The sequence below is a fragment of the Megascapheus bottae genome, chromosome 2, assembly GCF_031878675.1.
Source record: "Megascapheus bottae isolate mThoBot1 chromosome 2, mThoBot2.hap1, whole genome shotgun sequence".
Lineage (NCBI taxonomy): Eukaryota > Metazoa > Chordata > Mammalia > Rodentia > Geomyidae > Megascapheus > Megascapheus bottae.
In genome coordinates, this window is record NC_143510.1 from 53,429,333 (window position 1) to 53,456,052 (window position 26,720).

Below are 26,720 nucleotides of genomic sequence, written 5' to 3' on the forward strand. Positions count from 1 at the left end.
TAAGCACTGTCCTTGGACTTTCTCAAGGCTAGAGCTCTACCACTTGAGCCTCAGCACCACTTTCAGCTTTTTTTCTCTACGTGTATGGTACCGAGGAGTTGAACCCGGGCCTTCATGCATGCTAGGCAAACACTCTACCACTAGGCCAAACTCCCGGTCTCTCTTGGAGTTCATTTTGATTAATATTTTATATGACCATGTGTACATACCTATTGAGCTATTGTGATCCTCTGCTAGGACAATCCTAGACATATACTAATTATTGCAAATGAGGGAAACCATGGAATTGTTACTTTGGTTCTTACTTCACTTAATGATTCTTTCCAAGTCTTTCAATTTCCTTACAAATAGAGTGATGTCATTCTTTCTGATGGCAGCATAGAATTCCATTGTGTATATATACATTTTCTTGATCCATTCATGTATTGAAAGGCATCTGGGTTGGTTCCAGCACATCTAATTCTAAGTTTTAATTCAACTATTAAAAATCATCTATGTCTATGTCTACTAGTAGTTATAAAAAGGAGAAAAGATCTTATTGATGTGCCTTAACTACATAAATTTACATGTGATCCACATAGGTTAATGTTAATTTTTCCTTTAAAAACAGGGACAATACCTGGGAGTTTTGCCTAGTGGTAGAGTCCTTGCCTAGCGGTGTTGTCCTTGTGTAGCATGCACGAAGACCTGGGTACTGTACCACATACATAAAAAAAAAAAAGCTGGAAGTGGTACTGTGGCTCAAGTGGCAGAGCTCTAGCCTTGAGAAAGCTCAAGGACAGTGCTCAGGCCCTGAGTTCAAGCTCCAGGACTGGCAAACCAACAAAAAACATGGACAATAAAACCAGGCACTGGTGGCTCCTGCCAGTAATCCTGGCTACTCAGGAGACTGAGGGCTGAGGACCATGGTTTGGAGCCAGCCCAGGCAGGAAAGTCCATGTTGTGTTGTTGTTTTGGTGTGGGGCTTGAACTTGGGGCCTGGTTGCTGTTATTTCAACATTAATTCTATGAACATGGAAAACTTGGCAACTACAGGTGTGAGAGTCCACATTTTGGAGCTGGCTCAGTGGCTCATGCCTGTAATCCTAGCTATGCAGGAGGCTGAGATCTGAGGATTGAGGTTCACAGCCAGCCTGGGCACTAAATACTGTGAGATTCCTATCTCCAATTAATCACTAGAAAATGGGAAGTGGTGCTGTGGCTCAAGGGGTAAGGGCAGTAGCCTTGAGCTGAAGAGCTCAGGGACACCGCCCAAGCCCAGAGTTCAAGCCCCATGACCCACCAAAAAAAAGGGGGGGAGGGGGAAAGGAAATAAATGTTATTGTTACCTGGTAAATTATATAATATATACATTTGTTTATTTGAAATAGGGAAGGGAAGCGGGGTAAACAAGATGATGGAGAGAGGGTGGGAGGAGGGAAACGAGGACAAAAACATGAGAAGGGGTACCAATGTGTGAGAAGTAATGCACCTACTACCTGATGAATATAACTGTAACTCCTCTATACATTATCCTGACAATAAAATGAAAAAAGAAAAAAATGATTAAAAATAAATTTTGGGGGCTGGGAGTTTGGCCTAGTGGTAAGAGTGTTTGCCTAGCATGCATGAAGACCCAGGTTCGATTCCTCAGCACCCCACATACATAGAAAAAGCCAGAAGTGGTACTGTGGCTCAAGTGGTAGAGTGCTAGCCTTGAGAAAGTCCAAGGACAATGCTCAGGCCCTGAGCTCAAGCCACAGGACTGGCAAAAAAAATAAAAAATAGATAATTTTTTTAAAAAGGAAAGAGAAAGAAATTTAGAAGTAAAGCTGTAGCTCAGGTAGTAGAGCATTGGCCTTAAGCAAAAAAAAAGCCAGGGATAATTTCCAGGCCAGCAACACACACACACACACACACACACACACACACACACACACACACACTGGATTTCTGTGTCATCTAAAAACTAGGAGAGACAGTAGATCTGTATCTTAGAAGGAATTTTATAGTAATTCCCAGAGCAAATAGCCAATACCAAAAAAGGTGTGACTCCTACTGCAGAAAACCAGGCCTGATATAATAGAAGTTTTTGTTCCATGGTCTGTAATGCTCATTAAAGCTCCTCTTCTCTGCTATATTACACAAAGCTCTTGGCAGATATCTCATAGCTCAATCCATAGGTTCTCCCCATTGGAGAAACAAGATAAATAAAGAACTAAAGCATAAGTCCCTCCCTGGACCAGGTATATCCTATACTGAGACAGCAAAGTGGTGAAACCTGAAACTCTTTCAACAATGCCCCCCTCTGAGCCCAAGGTGGTAGCCCCACATGTAATCTCAGCTGTTCAAGAGGCGAAAGAGAGAACTGCAGTTGAGGCCAGACCTGGCAAAGTAAAGACCCTATCTGTATCTGAAAAACAATCTAAAAGCAGGGCTGGGCATGGATCAAGTGATAGAGTACTTGTGGTAAGCCCTGGGCTCAATCTCCAGTACACTGAAAGAGAATGAAAGGAAAGAAGAGAGGGAAAGGGGGAGAAGGGAGGGGAGGGGCAGGTAGAGGAGGGGAAGGAAGGGCAGGGGAAGGGGAGACCTTTCTGAGATTTGGCCTTGGGAGAAATCCAACCCAAGGATAGAATAGAAAAATATAGATTTGTGATAGGAAGAGAGGAGCTGCTTAGGAAAAAGGGAAATCAACAGCATAAAATTGAGTTCATCGCTGATTACATGAAGCATGAGATTTACCCGTGTTCACTTATTAAGAGACCATTATTTAGTCCATAAAACTTTATTTGAACTGTATAATAAAAATAGAAAAATACGTAAGACTTTTTTTACAGAAATGAGAACCCAAGGCAAAGACCCATCCCTGATAATTTTGTTCCTTTTTTTTTTTTAACATTTATGAACACTTATTTTCACATAGTGACAAATCTTTTATTTACATAACACTAAGGCATTGCCCACAGGCTGAAACTTAACCAGTAATTTCTTAGCCCTGGCCCAATTTCAACATTAATTCCATGAACATGGAAAACTTGGCAACTACAGGCTGCAATGGTTCTAAAATTCACATTCTGAGTTGTCTGTTAATGTAAGGATGCTGTTCATACTGTAAGCAAGTTCAAAGTGACAGACAGACTCCACATTTTGGGAGTCTGATCACTGTTCCTGCTAACACTGCAGGTTGATATTGGTATGAATCTTCTTATTCCCAGCAGTCTGCAGCTCATTGTTAAGGCACCAAATAATCAACCAGTCTCTACTCCCTTCTCCCTATCCCCCTCCAATCACTCTGCTTATAGCTTCTTCCATCCCTCTCTCTCAGATGAGGTCTTGCTTTGTTGCCTGGATTTGTTTCAAGCTCCCAAATCCAAGTGATTTTTCCATCTTAGCTCCCAGTTCTGGAATTACAGACACAAGCTACCATGCCTTGCTTCCAAACACAATTCTCAAGGTAGTAGCCATCTGTAACCCAATTCAACAGTAACCTGACGCCATTAGTTAGGTCACTAAGACACTGAAGGGTTATCCTAATTGTAAAGACACACCCTTTCACAAATAATAATTTCTGTAATATGGAAACCAAAGCAAATGGCTTACGTGCACTTACCTGTGTGTTGCCTATTTCATATATGTTAGTTGGTTTCTGGGTCCATATAATGTGAGGCACAATAAATCTGTCCAAATGCCCTTTCCTTGGTTTGGATAAGTCTTAGCTAGTCAGTGTAGGTGATCTCATATGTCAGATCTGAATCCAAAAGAATACTAGAGGGACATTTAATTTCCTTTCTTTCTTTTTCAACTTTCACCACTCAGTTCAGAAAAGTTACAGGTACATAGCCAGGAATCATTTTTATGTAGGTATTTTCTAAGCTCATCTTTTTTGGGGGGGGGACAAAAAGAGCAATTACATAATTCATTCCCAAGTCTTTTAATGGACATCCAGGCCTGGGGGAACTCTAATCCATTTGGGTCCCTTCATTCATCAAGCCTCCATCTTACATGCCAAGTGGGGACTGGGCTACCGAGAAGAGTGCTGGACTCTAGAATGGAATGCATTATCTTAAATGGGGCAGTAGGACCCAAACAGTCATCATCAGCAAAAGTTTCTTTGTAACAAACATAAAACATCTTAAAGAGGGAGAAATAAGCTAGTTTTTATGTGACAAAGTGGCGACAGGAATTTTCATATGAGGTGTTTCTAAGTTGCTACGTTTTCCTTGCTTTTAGTCATCATAATTCTGTTGTTTTCCTAAAAACTCTATGAGTGAGAAAGGGGGAAGTTTTAGGTCCATTGTCTTTTTGCCTTCCCGTTAATGGGGGTCATGCTCTATACAGCTTGGGTCAGACCAATTAAGGCAATAGATTTTCCAATACTGATGAGACCCTGAACTCTGGAGTCAATTTACGGATTGATATTTGCCAAGCAAGACGCTGACGTGGCAGCAAACATGGCTCCAATGTCCAGCTCACTCCACAGTTATCCCTTCAATCCTTCTTGATGAGATCGGTAGGAGAGATGAGACTGTGCTGAAATTGCATGAGCTGTAACTGCCAGGGAAAATTAAATAGGGGCTTCAAGTAGTGGCTGAGCCAGCAGACTAAGTGGCCAAGAGGGAAACAAGAACAGCAACTAAGGAAGTACAGAGTCAAAGCAATCTGAGGCAGGCAGGGCAAAGACATGCAGCACAACAGAGAAGCTGTTTTTCACTGCCTAAGAGCTCCTCACCACTGCCATCTCCACTACCGCCACTCAGCTCAACTACCAGACAGGGAGTCAGAAAATCAATTTAATTTTATTCAACCCAAACTTAAACTGGAAAAAAAGACCAAACAGATCTTGAGATGAAAACTCTATTTCACAAGAAATTTACCATGCAGGAGGTGAATCTTTTGGGATTTCGAGATGCCTTCTTCTTGAAATAGTGCCATGGATGGAAAAGTCACTCTGGAGCAAGCCACCACCCCTATAAGGAACCTGAGATAGATACCAGCATGTCCAGAGAATCCTGAAACCACCTGTATAGCTGAGTCATTCACATCAACTTATGCTTGAATACACTAGATATTTACCTATACATAAGGAAGAAGACAAAAAACTTTAGAATGATTTTGCTTTCATGCTGAAGTTTAAACCCAGAGCCTCATGCATGGTAGGTAAGTACTTTACCGCTGAGCTACATCTCTAGCCCCTCTTAGAAGCCTCAATATTTCTTTATAGAGGGACAAAACATTGTGTACCTAATCACAAAGGCACACCAATTTCCTGAGATTAAGTTCCTAGTACTATAACTTTAACCCAGAGCACCTTCCTCACTTTCCTGTGTGCATCTCTTTCTGGCAATTGAGGTAGTTGTCACATTAGAACAGTCTAAGACAATGCATGGAAGGAAATCTCAGAGCTGATATTTTGGATACTAGCAATGAAATGAACCCAGGGCTTTTCAAAATAACACACCAAACAGCTAGTCTGAAGGAGTCACAACAAGTTGTTTAAAAACCATCTTCCTTCTTAATGATTATAAGACAGTAAATCTGACACTGAACACCTGCCTTCAAGTGTCTACCTTCCTGGCTAAAGGTATGAAAGAACCCAGAAAATGGCAGGTCCTAAGGAATTTACTCCCTCATAAATGACACTGCTGGCTTACAAAGGCTCTTTTCAATGATAAAAGATTCTGAAACTAATGTCATTATAATAAAGGGCAGCATGAATCTCTGGTCAGAAATAGAATTTCAAGTTAGTATAGTGTTTAGGGAAAAATGTGTCTGATTCTGATGGTTGAATGAGCATTCAGATACATGAAGATAACTAAGAGGTCTATTTTACTAGCAATGAAAATAACGAAAACTATCTAGCACAAAATGTGTATTAAGAAACATCAAGGTATGATAGTATTCGCCAGTAATCCCAGCACTAGGGAAACTGAGGCAGAGGGTATCTCAAATTCAAGACCAGCCTAGACCACATGAGACATTGTTTCAGAAAAGAGACACAATGAAAAAACAGAAAATAAGAAAAACTTGGCATTTCAAGGCTTACACATAAGCTATATGTGGGAGAATATAAATGGTAAGGGAAGGAATGACTAGAATAAGAATACAAAAGAGAAAGGGAATAGTTTCTTGAATTCATAGCAACTCAAAGATGTGACCTGGTAATGAAAAAAAATGCGGTAAGCAAGCTTATTTCTCTTAGCTACCAGGAATAATACTAAAAGCCAATGATAAGGAAGGTAAGAAATAAGATAAGGAACTACCATGATGGCCGATGGCTATAATCACAGTACTAAGGAGGGTGAACCAAGAGGATCTTCAGTTTGAAGCTACCCTAGGCCACACAGGATACTACCCTGTCAGAGAAAGAGAGAGAGAGAGAGAGAGAGAGAGAGAGAGAGAGAGAGAGAGAAAGAGAGAGGGGCTATGAATCATATTCCACAGGTGAGGGAACAGACCCTCCCTGAATGAGAAAACAGGGACAAGGAATGAGCAGAGGAAAAAAAATGTTTTTAATTAAATGTTGAATATAATAAAAAGTCCAAGAGAGCTGAAGTATATTCCTAAAATCAAACAGGACTCAGAATATCATATGTGAAAATGAATTCAAAGCTCAACGCAACAGGCTCCATATTGGATCCATATTAATAAATACCTAGTGGCCAACAGGGCTTATCACTCGGGGCTACTTGCTGGTTTTGGAACATGAGTTTGTTACACTTCAAAAAATATATTTCATATATTTAAAAAACAAGGCAGACAAAAATCCACCTGTCAAAATAATTAAATTGGGGACTATTCTAAAGCCACTGAACAAGTGGAAGTGAAGGAAGCTCAGATGAGAGAATTTCTCTCTAGAAGATGCAGCTGACGATTTGAAAGCATTATTGCACTTACAATTCTCACTCCAGAGGGCCAGGCACAGTGAAAGAAATGCCATGATTCAATCAGCTTTCAAAGTCAAACTAGAATGTCATGCTGGCTAAGGCTATCCAATTTCTTTAGGAACAGAAAAGTGGGATAATAGCTTCACTTGTAGGAAGCAAACTGCCACAGCACTCACTACTTTATCCCACTCTTTTTCAGGGATCCCACGGAGACCACGAAGACCACTCCCTGAAGAATGTTACTCAGGCCTCTCATTTCAATAGGTGAATTTCTGCACCATCTTCTGTCTGCTAGAAAGGCATGGAAGAATTTCATGGCACTTGCAACATGGACCACATTGGGGCACCAAGCCAGTCTATATGAAAATAACTGAGCACCACTTAAGTGTGAAAATTGTTTGGTGTGACAGTAGGGCATAGAAAGCCTGAGTCTTCCTCCTCCTCCCCCTCCTCCTCCTCAGAGGACAGTTCATCATCCTGGGCAATAATGCTCCCTAATCCATACTCCTGCTCATGGACAGAAACTTCATTTGGTGTTAGATGGAAAGAGCCTTCTATGAAGTCAGCAAACCTGGAAAGGAGAAGGAAACACTCATTAGGAATTTGTCTTCTATCCTTTACCATTGTCTTTCAAAACTGAAATGAACATGTAATATGATCATGGAAATCTTCTTATCTCAAAGCTGTAATCAAGGTTAGAGTAGGAGTTCCTTGAAGAAGCAGGAAATGGGCTACAAATTAATACATGAGAATACAGAAACCTTTCTCTGGATTACAAGTAGATTAACAATTTTATCAAAGGGCACAAATACAACAAATTGAAATGGTTGATAGGCTCAAAGCACAGATTGTACTACCTATTATAGCTAAAATCCTGTTCTCCACTCTGGCAGATAAGTACAGTAGAGCAAGAAATAAAGAGAAAAGGAAGAGTGATATTAGAATGAATCTCCCAAAACCTTCTCCTGTTTGATTAACACTAGCCAGTCCTTTTAGAGTACAGAAGAGCTAAGGTTCCCTGAGTCACTACATTCCATTCTTGATAAGATAAGATTAAGGGCATTACATAGTAATCTGCCTTTATGGCCCTATAAACTTTATGTTATAGGATTCTACATTGGAGCTTCAGTCAATAGTCACTATAGTCAATATAGTCTCTAGTACAATTGTTCCCTATCTAAAAAGGCAGGCAGGCAGGCAGGCAGGAAGGCAGGCAGGCAGGCAGGCAGGCAGGCAGGCAGGCAGGCAGGAAGGCAGGAAGGCAGGAAGGCAAGAAGGCAGGAAGGCAGGAAGGAAGGAAGGAAGGAAAGAGGAAGGAAAGTTAACTTGAAGAGTAGTGCATAACTTTCAGGGGGAAAACTTAATATAATAATGGTATCATCTCATCTCAAAGTTATGATCAAGGCTAGAGTAGGTAGTTCTTTAGGAAGTAAGAAACAGATGGACTTCATAATAATACAGAAACCTTTCTCTGACTCTCCTAGTTTTCAAAGGGCACAATTACAACATAGTCATCTAGAAGTATGATCTCGGTTGAACTCAAGGGCACAATTACTCTGATAGATACTCAGCTCATCTGGCTAAAAGTTTACCTTTTTGGAGACTGGATTCGAGAGATAGTCTTCCATGGAGAGCAGTTTGGACTATTACAAAATTCTCGGAGCTCCTCTAAAGCCCTTCGGGTCTCCACCTCTCCTTGTATCCGATACTCTTCTTCTGTCAGGAGACGAGGGGGGACAGGCTTTTCTGTTGCCTTACACACCTTTCTGTGCTCACCAAAATAACATCATGAATCATTAATCAGTAATCTATATCTACCCTTACCTCTAGCTCCCTTCAGTGGACCAAGTGACGACAAACAGCCTGAACATTCAGAGTCATCATTTCCCACCTTTCTTCCACAGACATCTTTCATTAAAATAGACTCCTAATTCACCAGACTACAAGTGAAAAATCAGAGTAGTTAAAATTATTCACTAATGTGAATAAATTAACTTATTTCCAATAAATGATAAACAACATTTATTTCCAAAAAATGGAAAACAACAAGGAAATGATGCTGTAATACTGTGACCCACTAATTTGGCTCCTCAAACTAAAGGTATTACTTTACTATCTGAACAGAACAACCACTGAAAACCTCAGAATCCATGACCACTCCATATTCCTGCACAAGATGATAACATGCTGTATTTCTAGAGCAGTCTGAGAGACAACTGTGGAAAAAATCTGAAACCAGGTGATCAGGAACCTGGAGTACAAAAACGATATAATTTGCACCACCTTGTGGCAATAAGAACACATGACACTTTACTGGATGTTTTTATATAAAGTGACTAAAATGAGGGAAAAAATTTAAACCTATAGAGTCTAAAAAAAAGTTTGGAAGTAACAAAGGCAGAAGTATTAACAGTAATTTTTCATTAACAGTAAGGTTCCAGGGCGACACCTCTGTATCCTTTTGCTGCAATCTGCATCCCACATTGCATGTGTCAATACAAAGTTATATTGCCTTCAGTCACCTGTAGGTGATGTACAGCCACTGAATAGGGTACTCCAGGTTCTTAGTACACAGTGCAATGACGATAAGAGCAAGGGCAATGTGAGGTATCTGGATGCCAGAATACATGAAACTGAGGCCCATTAACTGCAAGGTCCAGGTCAGCAGGTTGATACTTCTTTCGTTCTCCAAGGGCCCATACTTGTAACATACTGCAAAACTCATGAATCCAACTGTGAGAACATAGCCTAGGAGAGGAGTTAGCAGAAGACATTATTTTCATCTATACATGATAAAAAAAATTGTGTGGTGAACAGTAGTAAATTCACTATATCTATTAAATTAGAAAACTGAACAAGATCTTTCCTCAATTATTCACACTTCATCATTAGGAAACACACATGTATAACACACACATGCTTACATCACTTCTATCCTTTCTGTTGTCACAATTTTATTTGGTTCAAATGAAACATTAAAGCTATATGTTGAACAATTCTGACAGTATTTCAGACTAAAATTTCTAAAGTGATAGATCAAAGGTTTCTATCTGTACAAGCAAAGTATTTGTACATTAGAAAAGATTCCTGGTATCATTTTTTTAATTTCCTAAGATCACTGAGACATTTAAAATAGGATTACATTAATAAAGTTAATTTACAGATTTTCAGAAAGATTTATGGTAAAGAGAAGTGCTAACAAATTAAAAGTCTTCTCCTTAGTGGCATTTTCATTTTAAAGAGGGTAATCATGTGGGCTGGGAATGTGGCTTAGTGGTAGAGTGCTAGCCTAGGACTGGCAAAAAAAAAAAAAAGGCAATAATGACAGAAGTATAGAAGTCACAGAAAACCATGACTCTTTCTTACAAGTCAGTCCAATGACAAACTATTGACTCCTTGTAAGCAGGCAATGTCTTGTCACAATCAAATTAACTACAACAGCCTATAAACATACAAAAGGGAAAGCAAAACCAACACTTACTTAAAAGATACTGCCAGTAACTCCTCCAGATTTCTTGCAAATTCTTAAAAACTAGCTGAATGAGGTACAGAGAAAAGGACCAGCCTCCCACCAGGATGATGTAAATGGGACTTTTCTAAGACAGAGTAGAAATGAAAGCAAAGTTACAACAGACTTTCCAAGCATAAAAAAGTAAAACAGAACTATGACTTTTAAAATTTTTAATCTACTCAAAATGCACAAAAATCACATCTCTTAAAAAGAATAGCTTTATATTTAAGAAGGTACAGTCTGTAAGGAACACTGGAAAGATGAAATGCTAAGTAACTTAAAGCTTAGCAATGTAATTAGGAAACAGAAAGGTGACTTTAATCTCTCACTGGGTACATGATTTTAAATAAAGAGTTTAAAGAATATAATCAGACTCCAAGTCTCATCAAAAATAGTACTTTACAGAATCAATGAGAGTAGGATAGACATTGACTCATCAACCATATTTTTCAGTGTTTCAAGATTACCCCCCACCCACACAAACCCAGTAGTTCCAGGCACCACTGGCTCACATCTGTAATCCTAGCCACTCAAAAGGGTGAGATCTAAGAACTGTTGTTTAAAGTTAGCCTGGGCAGGAAAATTCTGTGAGTCTCATCTTCAATTAATAACCAAAAAGTAGGAAGTGATGCTGTGGCTCAAGCAGTAGAGCAATAGCCTTGAGCACAAAAGCTCAGGGACAGCACTCAAGGCCTGAGTTCAATTTCTAGGAACGAACAAACACACACACAACCACCATCACTACCACCACCACCACCACCACTACCACCACCAACAACAACAAATGAAGCTGTATGCTCATGGCCCATGCCTAGAATCCTAGCTACTCAGAAGACTGAAATCTGAGGATCACTGTTCAAAGCCAACACAGAACAGGAAAGACTCTGATTTCCAATTAACCACTAAAAAACTAGAAGTGGTACTGTGGCTCAAAGTGGCAGAGTGCTAGCCTTGAGCCAAAGATCTCAGGAATTCAAGCCCAACAATTGAGGGGTAGAAAAGGGATATTTTAGTTATCCAAGCCTAACTGCAGATGAGGAGTCTGTTACTTACCTTAGGCACAAACTTGGATAGTATAAAAATGATGATTAGTAAAGAAGCTACAATTCCCACACTCATTCCAGTGGAATAGTAGAAAATTTGACTCCTGAGGGAGACAAAATGTATTTATTTCATGACTGTGACTAAAGGGATACACATAGTATAGTATTGTTGAAATTAAGACAATGAAACTGCAAAAGGGTTTTTAATGGGTACAACATTAAAGAAAGAATTTGCCTCGAACTTAAGGCTAGTGGACTGATAGATTGAAAGAATCTAGTTGTTGCCAGTCTATGGAGATCAGTACTAATGAAGTCTAATATACTCTCTAATATGCTCCAACTTAACTTCTATTTAATCTTCTACTTCCTTCTTCCATCCTAATTTCTTCTCCAAAGTATTTTTTTTTTCCAGTATGAGGGTTTGAACTCAGGGTCTTTCACTCAACTTTTTCTGCTCACAGCTAGTTGAGATATGCATTCACTTTCAATTTTTGCTGGTTAACTGGAGATAAGAGACCCTTAGATTTGTCTGCCTAGGCTGGCTCTGAACCTCAATTCCCAGATCTCAGCTTTCTGAATAGTTAGGATTATAGGTTTTAGCTACTAATGTCCAGCTTCAACCCAGTTTTTAGTAAGAATTCTTTCTTCTTGAGGATCTGAACAGCTTTTCTGAGGTAAAAAGGAATAAGCCCACACACAGACTAAAAACATAGACTGATCTGATTACCAAGAAGTATAAATAAATGATTCAGAGGGCTCTAACAGAAAGGTTCTACTCCATTCCAGGCTCTTTCACCATTATTATTCTTTTACTCTTTCTTATCTCCCAACTCCATTTCAGCCCAACCTAAAATTCCAATTGTTCATCTTTCTTTCATTAGTCCATAAATATTTTTCAATCTGTACAAACTTAATATTGACAGTACCTTTGTTGAACATTTGGGGTTTTGTTTTTGTTTTTGGTCAATCCTGGGGCTTGAACTCAGGCCTGGGCACTGCCTCTGAGCCTTTCTATGCTAGCACTCTACCATTTGAGCCACAGCACCACTTCTGGACTTTTCTGTTTATGTGGTACTGAGGAATTGAACCTAGGGCTTCATGCATGTTAGGAAAGCACTCTACCACTAAGCCACATTCCTAGTCCCAAACATTTGCTTATTTATATTGTTTTTAATTTGTACATGTCAATTTCACTTATTTTAGCTAGTACTTCCTAAGGGAAGGAAAATGAATGTATAGTTGTTTTTTGTTTTGTTTTTCACAAAACTCACCAGCAAATAATCTGGCACTATCTGTACTGTGTCAGTTACTATAGTAACACACTACTCCAACAGTGGGAAGGGTAGTGATGCTCAATTTAAAATACTAACTATGTGCTGACTAGCTAGCTACTCAGGAGGCTGAGATTTGAGAAGCATGATTTAAAGAAGCCAACCCAGGCAGAAGAAGCCCTATAAGACTCTCATCTCCAATTAACCACTCAAAAACTAGAAATAGAGCTGTGGCTCAAAGTGGCAGAACACTAGCTTTGAGTAAAAGGGCTCATGGACAGTACCCAGGCCCTGAGTTCAAGACACACAAATGACCAAAAAATGTTTTTAAACTATTTTATAATATAAAAACCAGGGCTGGGAGTTTGGCCTAGTGGCAGAGTGCTTGCCTAACATGCATGAAGACCTGGGTTTGATTCCTTGATCCCACATACATAGAAAAAAAAAGCCATAAGTGGTGCTATGGCTCAAGTAGTAGAGCACTTGCCTTGAAGAAAGCCCAAGGACAAGGCTCAACCCCTGAGTTCAGTCCCCAGGACTAGAAAAAAATAAAATAAATAAATACCAATGTAGGGGTTGGAGGTATGCCTTCAGTGGTACAATGATAGCCAATGAGCAAAAGCCAGCATCAGATACTAAGTTCAAGTCACAGCCTCAAACAAAAAGAAAAATACTGGGCTGGGAGCATGGCCTAGTGGTAGTCTGCTTGCCTAGCATGCATGAAGTCCTGGATTCGATTTCCTGAAACCACATACACAGAAAAAGCTAGAACTGTGGTTCAAGTGACAGAGTACTAGCCTTGAGCAAAGTGTCTAAGGACAGTGCCCAGGCCCTGAGTTCAAGCCCTAGGTCTAGAAAACAAAAAAAGAAAGAAAGAAAAGTAAATTATCAAAGCAGCAATATGCAAGCTACACAGGTAATGGAGAAAGGAATAACAGTTCTAACTGTTCCTATGGTTTTTGTAACAGAAGTCAAACAGTGTAGAGATGAACCCCATTGCAATGCCTTGAAACTTACCTGCTCAGCAAGTCTCCACAAAAAAATAGCAGAAGTCCAAAGAGGAAGATGAGGAAAAGTTTTGGGTCAAATCCTGAAATAAAGATTTTAACTTAAGAAAATGTTTTTTTCTTTTAGCAGGGCACAGGTTTTGCTTTGAAGTATTATAGGATAAAAGGTAACACTAGTATTATTGGTCAACTACAGTTTTTTAAAATAGAAATAGCCCACCCAAATGGCACTGGAGTTTCTTTAAAAGCCTAGGCACCCTCCCAAAGAGAAGCCATAATTAAGTCTCTTTCTGTACTTTCTTCAAGAAATTGTTTTTATATAATTTTAGTGTTATTAAGGAATTACGGTTTCATAATTCAGAAAATGGGTACGTTTCTCTTTGGGGCAATTTTTATTTTGACTACCTAGACAAAGGTTAAAAGAAATTGGCTTCATTTTGAACCAAGTTAAATATTAGCACTTCACACTATTGTCCACAAGGGGTCTCCACTATTGTGGCTTTCAAGCTTTAAATTATAAGAGCAGACAGAATGTGGCAGATTTGCCTACAACTTTTCATCAGAACCTCCCATTGTGCAACCACACCATCTACTTTCCTTCACTCTTCAGCACTGCTGGAAAAAAACTACTAACTAAATACATCTCATCCAGGACCAGGAGTCCTAAGCATAGACTCCTTAAAGGACACACTACTCCTCCACATTTTACATTTAAGAACTCTAGGTATAGGAAATGCCCACGGAGAGAGGAAGCACTAAATGTCTTAGGGATACAAAAATAGAACAACCTTATACAACTGTAAAGCCCTAGGATAATTATCAGGGCATTTTTAGTTTGTTTTGTCCTGGTCCTAGGGCTTCAACTCAGGGCTTGATCACTGTCCCTGAGCTTTTTGTTCCAGGTTAGCACTCTGCCACTTGAGCTGCAGCTCCACTTCCGGCTTTTTGGTGGTTAAACTGGAGTTAAGAGTCTCATGGACTTTCCTACCTGGGAGTGGCTTTGAATCACAGTCCTCAAATCTTGGCCACCTGAGTAGCTAGGATTACAAGTGTGAGTCACCAGTATTCTAAAGAAGAGCATTTTTTTGTAGCAAAACTTAGAAACACATCTACTACTCACAATATCCCAGGACACTGATTAAAACCAGGAAGAAACCAAATCTCTGAGAATTCAACAGAATTCACCCCTCTAAAACTTTGTGAGACACCTGCTGAGAAGGATAAACTGGGTTCTATAGAATAGTCTTACCCAGCAATGGTCTTTACTAAAGTTCCACAAATTCTTACTCAGGGTTCCATAAATACTAACAAGTTATTAGAAGCCAATTTTAGCCTTTCCTCGGTTTTTATTTAATCGTTCAAGTTCTTTGCAGCATTTACTAGAGAGTACTAGGTATGTCAGCTCAGTGCTACTGGCCTTATTAGAAAGCATGCCTTCACAACTCTAGGAAAGGGGGTGTTTAGAATAGTCCTGGGTAGGCCTGATTCAGAACGTAAGAAGTCTCATTTGTCTGGAGTGAAGACTCTATGAGCTATTACAATGCTCATAGAGAACCCAAATGGATCTGCTTGGTTGGGTTCTCAGTGCCACTAATACCTTCTAAAGCTCAGTCCTTCTCACTACAGAATCCATCAGAAAAACAAAAGGTGAATGAGACTTACTCCGGGTCACAATGACATTGTATTTGGTGTTCTTCTCTATAATCTCAACTTTGAGGCAGGTTTTTGTGCTATATAAACCCACATTAACATAGGTGTCATTCAACTTCTCTTTTAAAAAGGAGGAAAAGAAGTTCCAGATACTAAACTGCTCCAGCTCCTTCAGTTTGTCCTCATTGTCCACCTGGATGACTCGGACCAATTCAGAACTATTTACCCGGATCTATAATGCAAAGAAAATAGCTAAATAAATAATGATGCCCGTCTCCATGAGGTTTACAAGAAATATACAGCTGCAACAGCTCAACATAATTGAGCAAACAACACCATACATGGTACAGAGATGAATGTCTTCTTATTAACACGATATGCATCTATTTGGCCAGAATGTAGATGGGGAAAGACTCTCAAGCTGGCTGAGTTATCAATACAATTATTTATAAGATCATACAAAGCAAGGGTCTGAATATTAAGAAAATTGCCAGTCCTAACAGCCCCAGGAAACAAAAATGTTTCCCATAATGACAGACTGAAAAGTTCAGCCCGTTGTCATGAAACACTGATTATGGATAAATGTTGCTTATAATGTGCCCTAGATAGAGTATTATTCTTACATCAGATAATAAAAAAAGAAAAATTAAAAAACCCACAGACCCACCCATATGTTTTTGATGTGAATAACAAGTACCCTTTTATCAATATCTTTACAGCAGCAACATTTCCAAAAGGGCTCATTTTGTTCAATCACTATTACAGCGTACCAGGTGATTTAACAATGTTATGAAATAAATAAAACCAGTTATTCTACCAAGGGGAAAATGCAGCTCAAGGGGTTTATGAAACATCTTATGTAGAACCAAACCAGAAAAGGAGCAGCAAGGCAAGAATTTACATCCTGACAGACACACAGTTTCCTGCCCAAAGAAGGCAGGTGTTTAAAAAGAGTGTGCATGCACACTACAAAAGGAAGCAAAGACAAAGAAGAAACTTCTTTCAGAAAGGCAGCGAGGAGAAAGTAAGTATACCTCTTGGTTATAGTGTAAGCTATTTAAAGAAGCCAAGATGCCCCTGTAAAGGGCTTCTAAATTACCTGTATCCGGGTCCATATATCATGCCACTTCGGAGTAAGCACATTTTTATAACAGAATTGATGGCTGGTAGTCATATCATAAACTTGGGATTCCTGAAGCATGACCACATTTACATCAAGTTCAGCTTTATGCAAAGAAAGAAAACAAGAATTGAGTATAGTAGGACCAAGAGTATGGCCTAGTGGTAGAGTATTTGCCTAGCATGCATGAAACCCTGGGTTCCATTCCTCAGTACCATATATTACAGAAAAGGTTGGACGTGGAGCTGTGGCTTAAGTAGTAGAGTGTTAGCCTTGAGCAAAAAGAAATTCAGGGACAGCCCCCAGGCCATGAGTTCAAGCCCCAGGACTGGCAAAAAAAAAAAAAAAGAGAGAGAGAGAGAGAGAGAGAGAGAGAGAGAGAGAGAGAGAATGTAACAGAATAAGCTAGCAACTCTTACTCATTTAATAAAAAGAATTAAAATGGTCACTTTCTTAAACTTGGGGTAAGAGTTATCTCTGCCCAGTTTAATCTTGTGCTCAGGTATGCTAAACAAGTTCTCTACCTCTAGCTATTCCCTCAGTCCCAAATGTAATTTTTTAAGTATTAAAAACAGTCATTAACTCAGTGAGTAATAATAAAAGCTATTATTAAGTATTTATTAACATAGACAATATGCTGTCTCATTTAACTCTTCTAACAATGCTAGAAGGTGAGAATTTTCATAACCCCTATTTTACAAATGAGGGAATTAATGTCTAAAAATGATTAAATACTTGTCCAAAATTACCCATCTAGTAAATACCCTAATGTGAGATTCACACTTAAGTCTGACTTTGACCCTTACCATAAGATATCCTGCATTATGCTCACTTCCACAGCACATATACTAAAATTGGCCCACATACAATTATGCTCACTTTGGCAGCACATATACAGGGCACATATACGATTAGCATGGTCCTTGAGAAAGGATGACTTGTATATTCATGAAACATTCCATTTTAAAAAAAGATATCCTGTCTCTCTTATAACAGGATAATTAAAATAACCTAAATTACCCCCATCTGTCCCTTTTCCCCACTCATTTTCTGGAGTAGGATAAACAAAACTGGCAGTGGTTTGGCCAAGTTTGTTAGTAGTTTTGTACATGTGTTTATGTACCTGTACTGGGGCTTGAATTCAGGCTTCCTCTGGTTTTTTTCATTCCCACTTGGCTTTTTACTCAAAATTGGTGCTGTATCAGCTGAGCCATGCCTCCACTTCCGGTTTTGTGGTCCTTAGTTGACGGTAAGAGTTTCACTAATTTGTCTGCTCGGGGATGGCTATGAGATGCAATCTGCAATCCTCAGATCTGAGCCACTGTGTGTGTGTGTGTGTGTGTGTGTGTGTGTGTGTGTGTGTGTGTGTGTGTGTGTGTGTGTGTACAAGTGCTAGTCTTAGGGCTTGAACTCAGGGTCTGACAGCTTTCCTTGAGCTTTTTCCCTCAAAGCTAGTATTCTACCACTTGAGCCATCGCTCCACTTCCAGCATTTTTTTTCATATTTTTTTATTCTAATTAATAGAAGGGTTACATGATATTTGCCAGATAGATGGTGCATTAATTCCCAAACATTGAGACCCTTTCACATGTCTTGGTCCCCATTTCCCTCCCCCCCTACCCCACCCTACTTCTAGCATTTTTGGCATTTAATTGGAGATAAGAGTTTCATGTACTTTTCTGCCAGGGCTGGGGTTGAGCCAGGATCCTCAAGTCTCAGCCTCCTGAGTAGCTAAGATTATAGGCATGAGCCACTGGCACTTAGCTTGTCAGCCTTCTGAGTATGAGGATTATAGGTATGAGTCACCTATAACAGCACTATACTAGTAGTTTAAAAGGATGTAAAGTTGCTGCTTGTTCCAGCTATTTCCAGTTTTACAGTAGCTGATGGTGACATGCAGTCCTCTGATTGACCAAACTGAACACTCTCCCCTCAATGTGCATTCATTCTTAGTTAATTCACGCTTCAATAGTGGTCACTAAAAATATCTCCCCATTCAACTTTGTTGAAGATACCTTCTTTAACATAGCTAAATATGACCCTCTCCTTCTCCCCCCACCCCCACTTTTTTTTTTTTTTGCAGTGCAGGGGAGTAAAGCCAGAGCTTCAAGCATGCTAGACAATCACTAAACCTACCACTAAGTCACACTTCTAAACTTCTTCCTTGAGTTCTACATCATGCATATAACTTATCAACTGCTACTGAGTGTAAAATTATACTTGAGCTTTAGTATAAAGGTAAGTAGATTTAAATAAACTAAACCAGATAAAACCAATGTACCATAGCTATAAACACAAAAATGCATTATGTCCACTTGCCCAAAATGATTCTGGGTGAAACTGTGGTGATTACCCATAGCCTTGAGCATGATAACAAAGAATTCCACAGCCAAGCTACATCCTCAGCCCTAAGCTAAGACTCAATTTGAAGTTAAATTGAGTCTCAAACCTAAATGTAAGAGCAAACCCTATAATACCTAGAAGAAAAAATACAAGTGTAAAATATTCACGGCCTTGGGTTAGATAAATGTTTCTTACATATGACACTAAAGCATAAGTAGCCAAAAAAAATAGACAAAATGGACTTAAAAATAAAAAATTCTGCTGGACATGGTGGCTCACCCCTATAATCCCAGCTTTCCATGATACTGAAATTCGAGGATTATGGTTCAAAGCCAGTGCAAGAAGGAGAGTCCCTGAAATTGTTTTCTCAACCACCAAAAAGCCAGAAGTGAGCAAAAAAGGATCAAAAGGGAAAAAAGAAAAATATCAAAGCCTTTGTATATCAATGCACATTATCAAGAAAGTGAAGACAGCCTCACAAAATGGAAGGAGTTACAAATCACACATCTGAAAATTGTGTAGTATCCACAATATGTAAGGAAGTATTACAACTCAATGTAAACCCCATTTCTCTAATCAGCACAGGATGGGAACAGTACTTCTCTAAGGAAAATATATAAATGTCCAATAAGCACATAAAGAGAAACTAAAAATTTTTAGGGAATGCAAATCAAAACAACAAAATAGGGGCCGGGAGTTTGGCCTAGTGGTAGAGTGCTTGCCTAGCATGCACAAAGACCCAGGTTCAATTCCTCGGTACCCCACATACATAGCAAAAAGCCAGAAGTGGTGCTGAGGCTCAAGTGGTAGAGTGCTAGCCTTGAGAAAGTCCAAGGACAGTGCTCAGGCTCTGAGCTCAAGCCCAGGACTGGCAAAAAAAAAAAAAAAAAAAATTTCTTCACACCCACTAGAAGAGATACATACTCAGAGGCTCAATAGCAAATGTTGGTTGAGAATTTGGAGAAATGGAACCTTCAAATACTGCTGACAGGAATGTAAAATAGCACAGCTTCTTTGGAAAGGTTTAGCAGCTCCTCAAAAAGACAAATACACAGGGCCAGGAGAATAGCCTAGAGGTCAAATGCCTGCCTAGCTTGCATAAAGCCCTGGGTTCAATTCCTCCGTACCAAATACATAGAAAAAGACAGAAGTGGCGCTGTGGATCAGGTACCAGAGCACTGACCAAGAGCAAAAAAAAAAAAAAAATGTCTAAAGACAGTACTCAGGCCCTAAGTTCAAATCCTAGGACAGGCAAAAAAAAAAAGAAAAAAAAAGTCAAATACACATACAGTTGCTACAAAATTCTCCCTGTATTTATATTTAAGAAAATTAAAAGCATGAATTCACAAAAAAAACTTGTACAGCACATCGAACTAGAGATGTGGTTAAAATAGTAGAGTACTTGCCTAGCATACATGCTGAGTTCAATATCTACTATCTCAAAATAAACAAGGCCATATATGAATATACAATATTATGCATAACAGCTAAAAAATGGTAACACAAATACTCATCAATTAGTAACCAGATAAACAAAAAGTGGATGTCCATACAATGACATACTATTCAGCTATTAAAAGAAATAAAGTGGCTGGAAGTTTGGCCTACTGGTAGAGTGCTTGCCTAGTATGCATGAAGACCAGGGTTCAATTCCTCGGTACCACATACATAGAAAAAAAAAATAGTTGGAAGTGGTGCTGTGGCTCAAGTGGTACAGTATTAGCCTTGAGGAAAGCCCAAGGACATTGCTCAGGCCCTGGGTTCACCTGAGTTTAGTTACCAAGACTAGCAAAAAAAAAAAAAAAAGAAAGAAAGAAAGAAAAGAAAGAAAAAAATAAATGAAGTATTGATCAATACTATAACATAAACTTTGGAAAACGTGACACAGAGTGAAAAAAGCTAGCCCGAGAAGAAAACTGGCATGAACACACGTGCACACACACACAAAAGCCACCTATTGTTATGATTCCACTTAAAGAAAATGTAGAAGAGACAAATCCACAGTAACAGGAAGTAGATTAGTGGTTGCCATGGCTGGAAAGAAAGGGGAGCAGGGAGGAACTGATAAGTATATATAGGCTTTCATTTTGGAGTGACTAAAATGTTCTGAAATTAGAAGGTGATGATGTTGACACAACCTTTTTTATGGAAACACTAAAAACCACTGGAGACTGATTTGTTTTTAGTATGCAAATTAAGTATTTTTTTTAATTTAGGTTTGTTTTGATTTATTATCAGTTTCTCACTAGGATTTTAAAAAACAGTAATTTGGATATGCTTCAAATCTTCCATAAAAGATCTTTTAAAAATCCTGTTAACATTGTCTCCCTAAGAAGTTCACAAATACACTGAAAGAATGAATACTCATTCAGGGCTGGGACTGTGGCTTAGTGATAGAGTGCTCCCCTAGCATGCAGGAAGCCCTGGGTTGGATTCCTCAGTGCCACATAAATAGAAAAGGCCAGATGTGGTGCTGTGGCTGGCAGAGCACTAGCCTTGGGCACAGAGAGGCTCACGGACAGAGCCCAGACCCTGAATTCAAGCCCCAGGACCAGCAAAAAGAAGAGGAGGAGGAGGACGAAGAGGAGGAGGAGGACAGGGAAGAGGAGGAAGAGGAGGAAGAGGAGGAAGAGGAGGAGGACAATGATGACAACCACTACCACCACTACCACCACTACAACCATGACACTACCACTTCACCAACATGTATCAACCAATTCACCAATATGGATCAAGATGTTATTTTGTTCTGAAGAGTAAGAAGCTTATGGGAAACAGTAAAATACTATTTACAAATTCATTGGGGCTTGAAAAACACTGAGATGTATTTAGAAAAAGGAAAAATTAAACAAGAATCTACCACCTCCTTTATCACCTCCTTAAAACAATATGTAACCTATTTACAAAAATCCTCTCCAAAAATACACTTGTCCAAAAGAAACTTATTTGCCTTCTGTATAGTCTCAACAGAATAGCCAATAACATTACACGTTTGAATCCATTATTATCAAGAGGGTAATAAGATACAATGTATCAACATCACAGACAATCAGAAAAAATGTAGCCCTGAAAAAGGTATCATTGGTTTTTTTTGTTTTGTTTTTTTGGGGTTTTTTTTGCCAGTCCTGGACTTGAGCTCAGGGCCTGAGCACTGTCCTTGGATTTTCTCAAGGTTAGAGCTCTACCACTTGAGTCTCAGCACTACTTCTGGCTTTTTTCTATGTATGTGGTACTGAGGAATCAAACCCTGGTCTTCATGCATGCTAGGCAAGCACTCTATCACTAGGCCAAACTCCTGGCCCTGGTCATTGTTTTTAAACTAACTTTAAATTTTTTCAATGCCATAATCCTAAAAAAAGAAAGTTTCTGGCCAATAGCAGGTTAATATCTTTTTTTTTGCCAGTCCTGTGCTTAAGCTCAGGGCCTGAGCACTGTCCTTGGCTTTTTCTCAAGGCTAGAGCTCTACCACTTGAGTCTCAGCACCACTTCTGGCTTTTTCTAAGTATGTGGTACCAAGGAATCGAACCCGGGTCTTCATGCATGCTAGGCAAGCACTCTTCCACTAGGCCAAACTCCCAGCCCAGCAGGTTAATATCTTGAAAAAAAAATTTTTTTTCCTTTTCCTGCGTTCCATACTACTAAAATAACTTTTTTTATTTTTTTATTTTTTTATTTTTTTTGAGCTCAGGGCCTGAGCACTACTGTCCTTGGATTTTCCCAAGGCTAGAGCTCTACCACTTGAGCCTCAGCACCACTTCCGGCTTTTTTCTATGTATGTGGTACCAAGGAATCCAACTGAGGTCTTCATGCATGCTAGGCAAGCACTCTACCCTTAGGCCAACCTCCTGGCCCAGAGAATTTTTTAAAGTAGGTATATTTCTTCAATAACCACCAACAGAAATCAACTCCGGGCTAGCCCTGTGCTTAGAAATACACAAATTAAGAAAGTTCTGCAATAAGCCAGGCTGGTGGCTCACGCTTGTAATCCTAGCTACTCAGGAGGCTGAGATCTGAGGATCAAGGTTCATAGCCAGCTTGTGCACTAAAGACAGTGATACTCTTATCTCCAATTAATCTCTGGAAAAGGAGAAGTGGGACTATGGCTCCAGGGGTAGAGTTGTAGCCTTGAGCTGAAGAACCCAGGGACAATGCCCAGGCCCAGGGATAGGATGGTAGCCCTATGTGGAACAGCTCAAGGACAGGGCCCAGGCCCATAGTTCAAGTCCCATGACCTACCAAAAAAAAAAAAGAAAGTTCTGCAATAAATAATTAAGATGTATATTCTCAGTATACTTAAAATTCCCTTTATCCTGAAATTACACAAAAATACTAAAGATCATAACAGGCAAAAACAAAAAGCACACACCCTCAAAAATTTTGCCTTTACAGAAAATTTAAATAGCTAATAACTAGGGAAATGGGGACCAAGACATGTGAGAGGGTATCAATGTATGGGAATTAATGCACCATCTATCTGGCAAATATCATGTAACCCTTCTATTAATTACAATAAAAATATATGAAAAAAATATCTAATAACTAGTTGAAAATACTCAATTCTAGCCAGGCATGGTGGCTCATGCTTATAATCCTAGCTACTCAGGAGGCTGAGATCTAAGGATTAAGGTTCAAAGCCATCCCAGGCACAAAAGGACCTGAGATGCTAACCTCCAACTAACCTCTAGAAAAATGGAAAATGGGGCTTGGCTCTAGGGTAGAGAGGTAACCTTGAACTCAAGAGCTCCAGGACAACGCCCAGGCTGAGTTCAAGCCCCATGATCCACCAAAAGAAAGAAAAACAATACTCAAACTCTAATAATGTAAGATACAAAAAAATAAGATATTATAATAGATGTACCAAATAAACAAATATTGCAAAGGCATGTATCAAAAACATTGTAGATAGCCGGGTATGGTGGCTCACACCTATAATCCTAGCTACTCAGGAGGCTGAGATCTGAGGATCAAGGTTCAAAGCCCTGGGCACCAGAGAACATGAGACTCTTATCTCCATTCCAGGAATAGAATGGGGATATAGATATGGATATGGATATGGACATGGACACACACACACACACACACACACACACACACACACACACACGCCTGACCCTGGATTCAATTTGAAGCACCAAAAATTATAAACAAAATAAATAAAAATCATGTGTAATGGGCTAGGAAGGTGGCTTATTGTGGTAGAGTGCTTGCCTAGCATGCATGAAGCCCTAGGTTCAATTCCTTGGTACCACATAAACAGAAAAAGCCAGAAGTGATGTTGTGGCTCAAGTGGTAGAGTGAGAGCCTTGAGCAAAAGAAGCTCAGAAACAGTGCCCAAGCCCTGAGTTCAAGCCCCAGGATTGGCAAAAAAGAAAAAAAAATCATGTGGCAAAGATGAGAAGTATGCTAAAACAGACTAGCTCTGAATGGAATAAACAGCCAGGTTTTGCCTACTTCTTTATATTTACTTATAGTTGCTAAACATAATTTTGTTTTATTCTTTGTCAGTAATGGGGCTTGAACTTAGGGGCTAGGCACTGTCACTGAGCTTTTTTGATCAAGGCTAGAGTTCTACCAATTTGAACCATGGCTCCACTTCTAGTTTTCTGGTGGTTAATTAGAGGTAAGAGTCTCATGAACTGGGCAGACTTTCCTGGCTAGGTAGGCTTCCAACTATGATCAGATCTCAGCTTCCTGAGTAGCTAGGATTACAGACAAGTGGAACATTCATTATTTTTATAATAAAAGTTTTCAAAATCAACTTTCAAAGAGAAAGATCTCATAGCCTTTTGAGTAATACACCCTCCATCCTTTGGGTACCTGGCTTTTAAAATATTGTTACATGATTGCTCTTTGTAGCTACAATTTATATTATCTTTCAGCCTGCAGAAAACATCTTCAACTAACCACCAAAAAGATGCAAGTGGAGCTGTAGCTCAAGTGATAAAATACCATCCTCGAGCAAAATAGCCAAGAGAGAGCATAAGGTCCTGATTTCAAGCCCCAATACCAGCACAAAAAAATAGCTAAATAAAATTTTCACCCAGATGACTGGAGGTGGGGCTCAGGTGGGAGAATGCCTGCCTAGTAAGGTCCTAAGCCTGAGTTCAAGCCCCAGTAGTAGCTGCTGCCCCCCCCCAAAAAAAAAAACTCAGGGACTTGGCTCCTAGGTCTAGAAAATTACTTTCCAGGACACCTAGTACCTCCACAGAGGGTGGGGAGTGGCTGTGTATGGAAGGTTTCAGGTCACTGGCATTAGAACTAGATCTCTGGATGCTGAGACCACTTTGAACTGTAGCTAAGAATAATACTATGTGAAGACACCAGATAGGCAGGAATAGAGTGGAAAGGTAGAGCGTGTAACATCTGTTTATAAGATACTATTATCGGGACCAGGAGTTTGGCCTAGTGGTTAAAGTGCTTGCCTAGCATGCCCGAAGACCCGGGTTCGATTCCTTGGTACCACATACATAGAAAAAAGCCGGAAGTGGTGCTGAGGCTCAAGTGGTAGAGCTCTAGCCTTGAGAAAGTCCAAGGACAGTGCTCAGGCCCTGAGCTCAAGACCAGGACTGGCAAAAAAAAAATAAGATACTATTATCTTTGTGCTTCCGTTTCAACTCCCTCAGGTGGAAGCCTGAAAATGTCACTTCTTTTTCTGTCGAGTTTAACGTGGGGATTAAAGGACAGGACTTCTCTTACCAACGCAATTTAAAATTTCTGGATTGGTGAAAGAAATGTGTTTCCTTCTCAGTCCAAAGCTGACTGTGTAAGCAGCACATACCAAGTAAATGTGGGGGAATAAATAAAATTTCCAAAGAAAATCTGTTCGATGCTAAATGGCACTGGTGACTGTTTGTTTGTTTGTTTTGGAGGGTACTGAACTGTAATGATTCCAGGTAGGTCCCATATAGGGCTGTTGAGGTCAGAGACCTAACAGGAGCCAAAGGTAGTAAAGATCATCTCGTGTTTAAGAACCTCTAATAACCATTCCTATGACAGGTTTTTGCAGATTTGCAGAATGAATGGGATGCTCCCTTTCCCATGACAGCTCCGCCGGCCCGGAACGGCCCCTCAGGCCTCCTTCCTCTCAGTAAAACCTTGGGAGGGTCCCGAGCAGCGCCACGCAGCCCCGAGCACTGCTTTTCACCCCTGCCAGACAGCCGAAAGGCTCCAGGGCTCATCTCTCTCCCCCGGGAGACCCGATCCCTCAGCACCGACACCTGCTCGCCAAAGAAGCTTCTTCCTCCACATCCCCGCAACCCTCCGCCGAATAACGGGCCGCGCCCTCGGGATAAACCCCACTTTTCCAAGAACAACGCCCTTTGCACCCTCCCCTCTGGCAGCTGCCACAAGGCTGGTACCTGAGCCGCAGACCAAGAAGCCGGAGAGGACCAAGAACAGCCGCATAGCCCCACCGCCCCCGGCCCCCCAGTCCCAGGTGGGCCTAGGACCAACTGCCGGCAAGACCGCCACTTTCATTCCTCCCGCCATGGTTTCCTCAAGCCGCCGCCTCCTCACGTGACTCTCCCCAGCAACTAACTTGGAACTGGCGGCGCCAACAACCAATCAGAAACGGAGTCCGCCCCTAACGCCCAAGCGGGTGGGCGGGGCCTGGAGCGTAGATTCCTCCCAGGACCCTAGAAGGCCCACCCCTTCACAATGGACGGGGGAGGGCGGGAGAAGCAGCTTTCAGCCTATTAGGAAGCGAATTCTCACCTCACCCTGTCAACGGTAACAGGAAGATTCCACCCCTAACCAACATGCTTCCGTTCCCAGTTTATTTACAACTAAGGCGATTGATGGTCGTCTTAACCAATAGGAAATCAGAGTGGGCGAGGCCTCCTAAACTGAACTCGGTATTTCCATCGAAACTGTCTCAAGTTCCTACTGTTTAACCACAATCTCTTGGTTA

At 40.2% G+C, this 26,720-nt stretch overlaps 1 protein-coding gene and 1 pseudogene across 3 annotated transcripts; one reads left to right on the forward strand and one right to left on the reverse strand.

Moving 5' to 3' along the window:
• Positions 1-6,468: 6,468 nt before the first annotated feature.
• On the reverse strand, positions 6,469-26,316 carry Nemp1 (nuclear envelope integral membrane protein 1). 3 transcript variants are annotated; one of them, XM_090327464.1, is made up of 9 exons: positions 26,170-26,316; positions 16,448-16,572; positions 15,361-15,580; positions 13,709-13,781; positions 11,431-11,524; positions 10,348-10,462; positions 9,389-9,614; positions 8,459-8,632; positions 6,469-7,437 (listed from the first exon to the last, which is right to left on the reverse strand). In XM_090327464.1, the coding sequence occupies exons 1-9, from the start codon at positions 26,297-26,299 to the stop codon at positions 7,248-7,250; spliced, it is 1,347 nt and encodes a 448-aa protein (XP_090183590.1). In that variant the 5' UTR covers positions 26,300-26,316; the 3' UTR covers positions 6,469-7,247. The 3 variants fall into 3 exon arrangements, 2 of the variants coding, with proteins under 2 accessions (XP_090183590.1, XP_090183593.1); XR_016534130.1 differs by lacking the exon at positions 8,459-8,632 and adding an exon at positions 8,691-8,806 and having other exon boundaries at positions 7,359-7,437; XM_090327467.1 differs by lacking the exons at positions 6,469-7,437; positions 8,459-8,632 and having other exon boundaries at positions 8,957-9,614.
• LOC150067087 (U6 spliceosomal RNA) lies at positions 17,340-17,436 on the forward strand (annotated as a pseudogene).
• Positions 26,317-26,720: the final 404 nt, after the last annotated feature.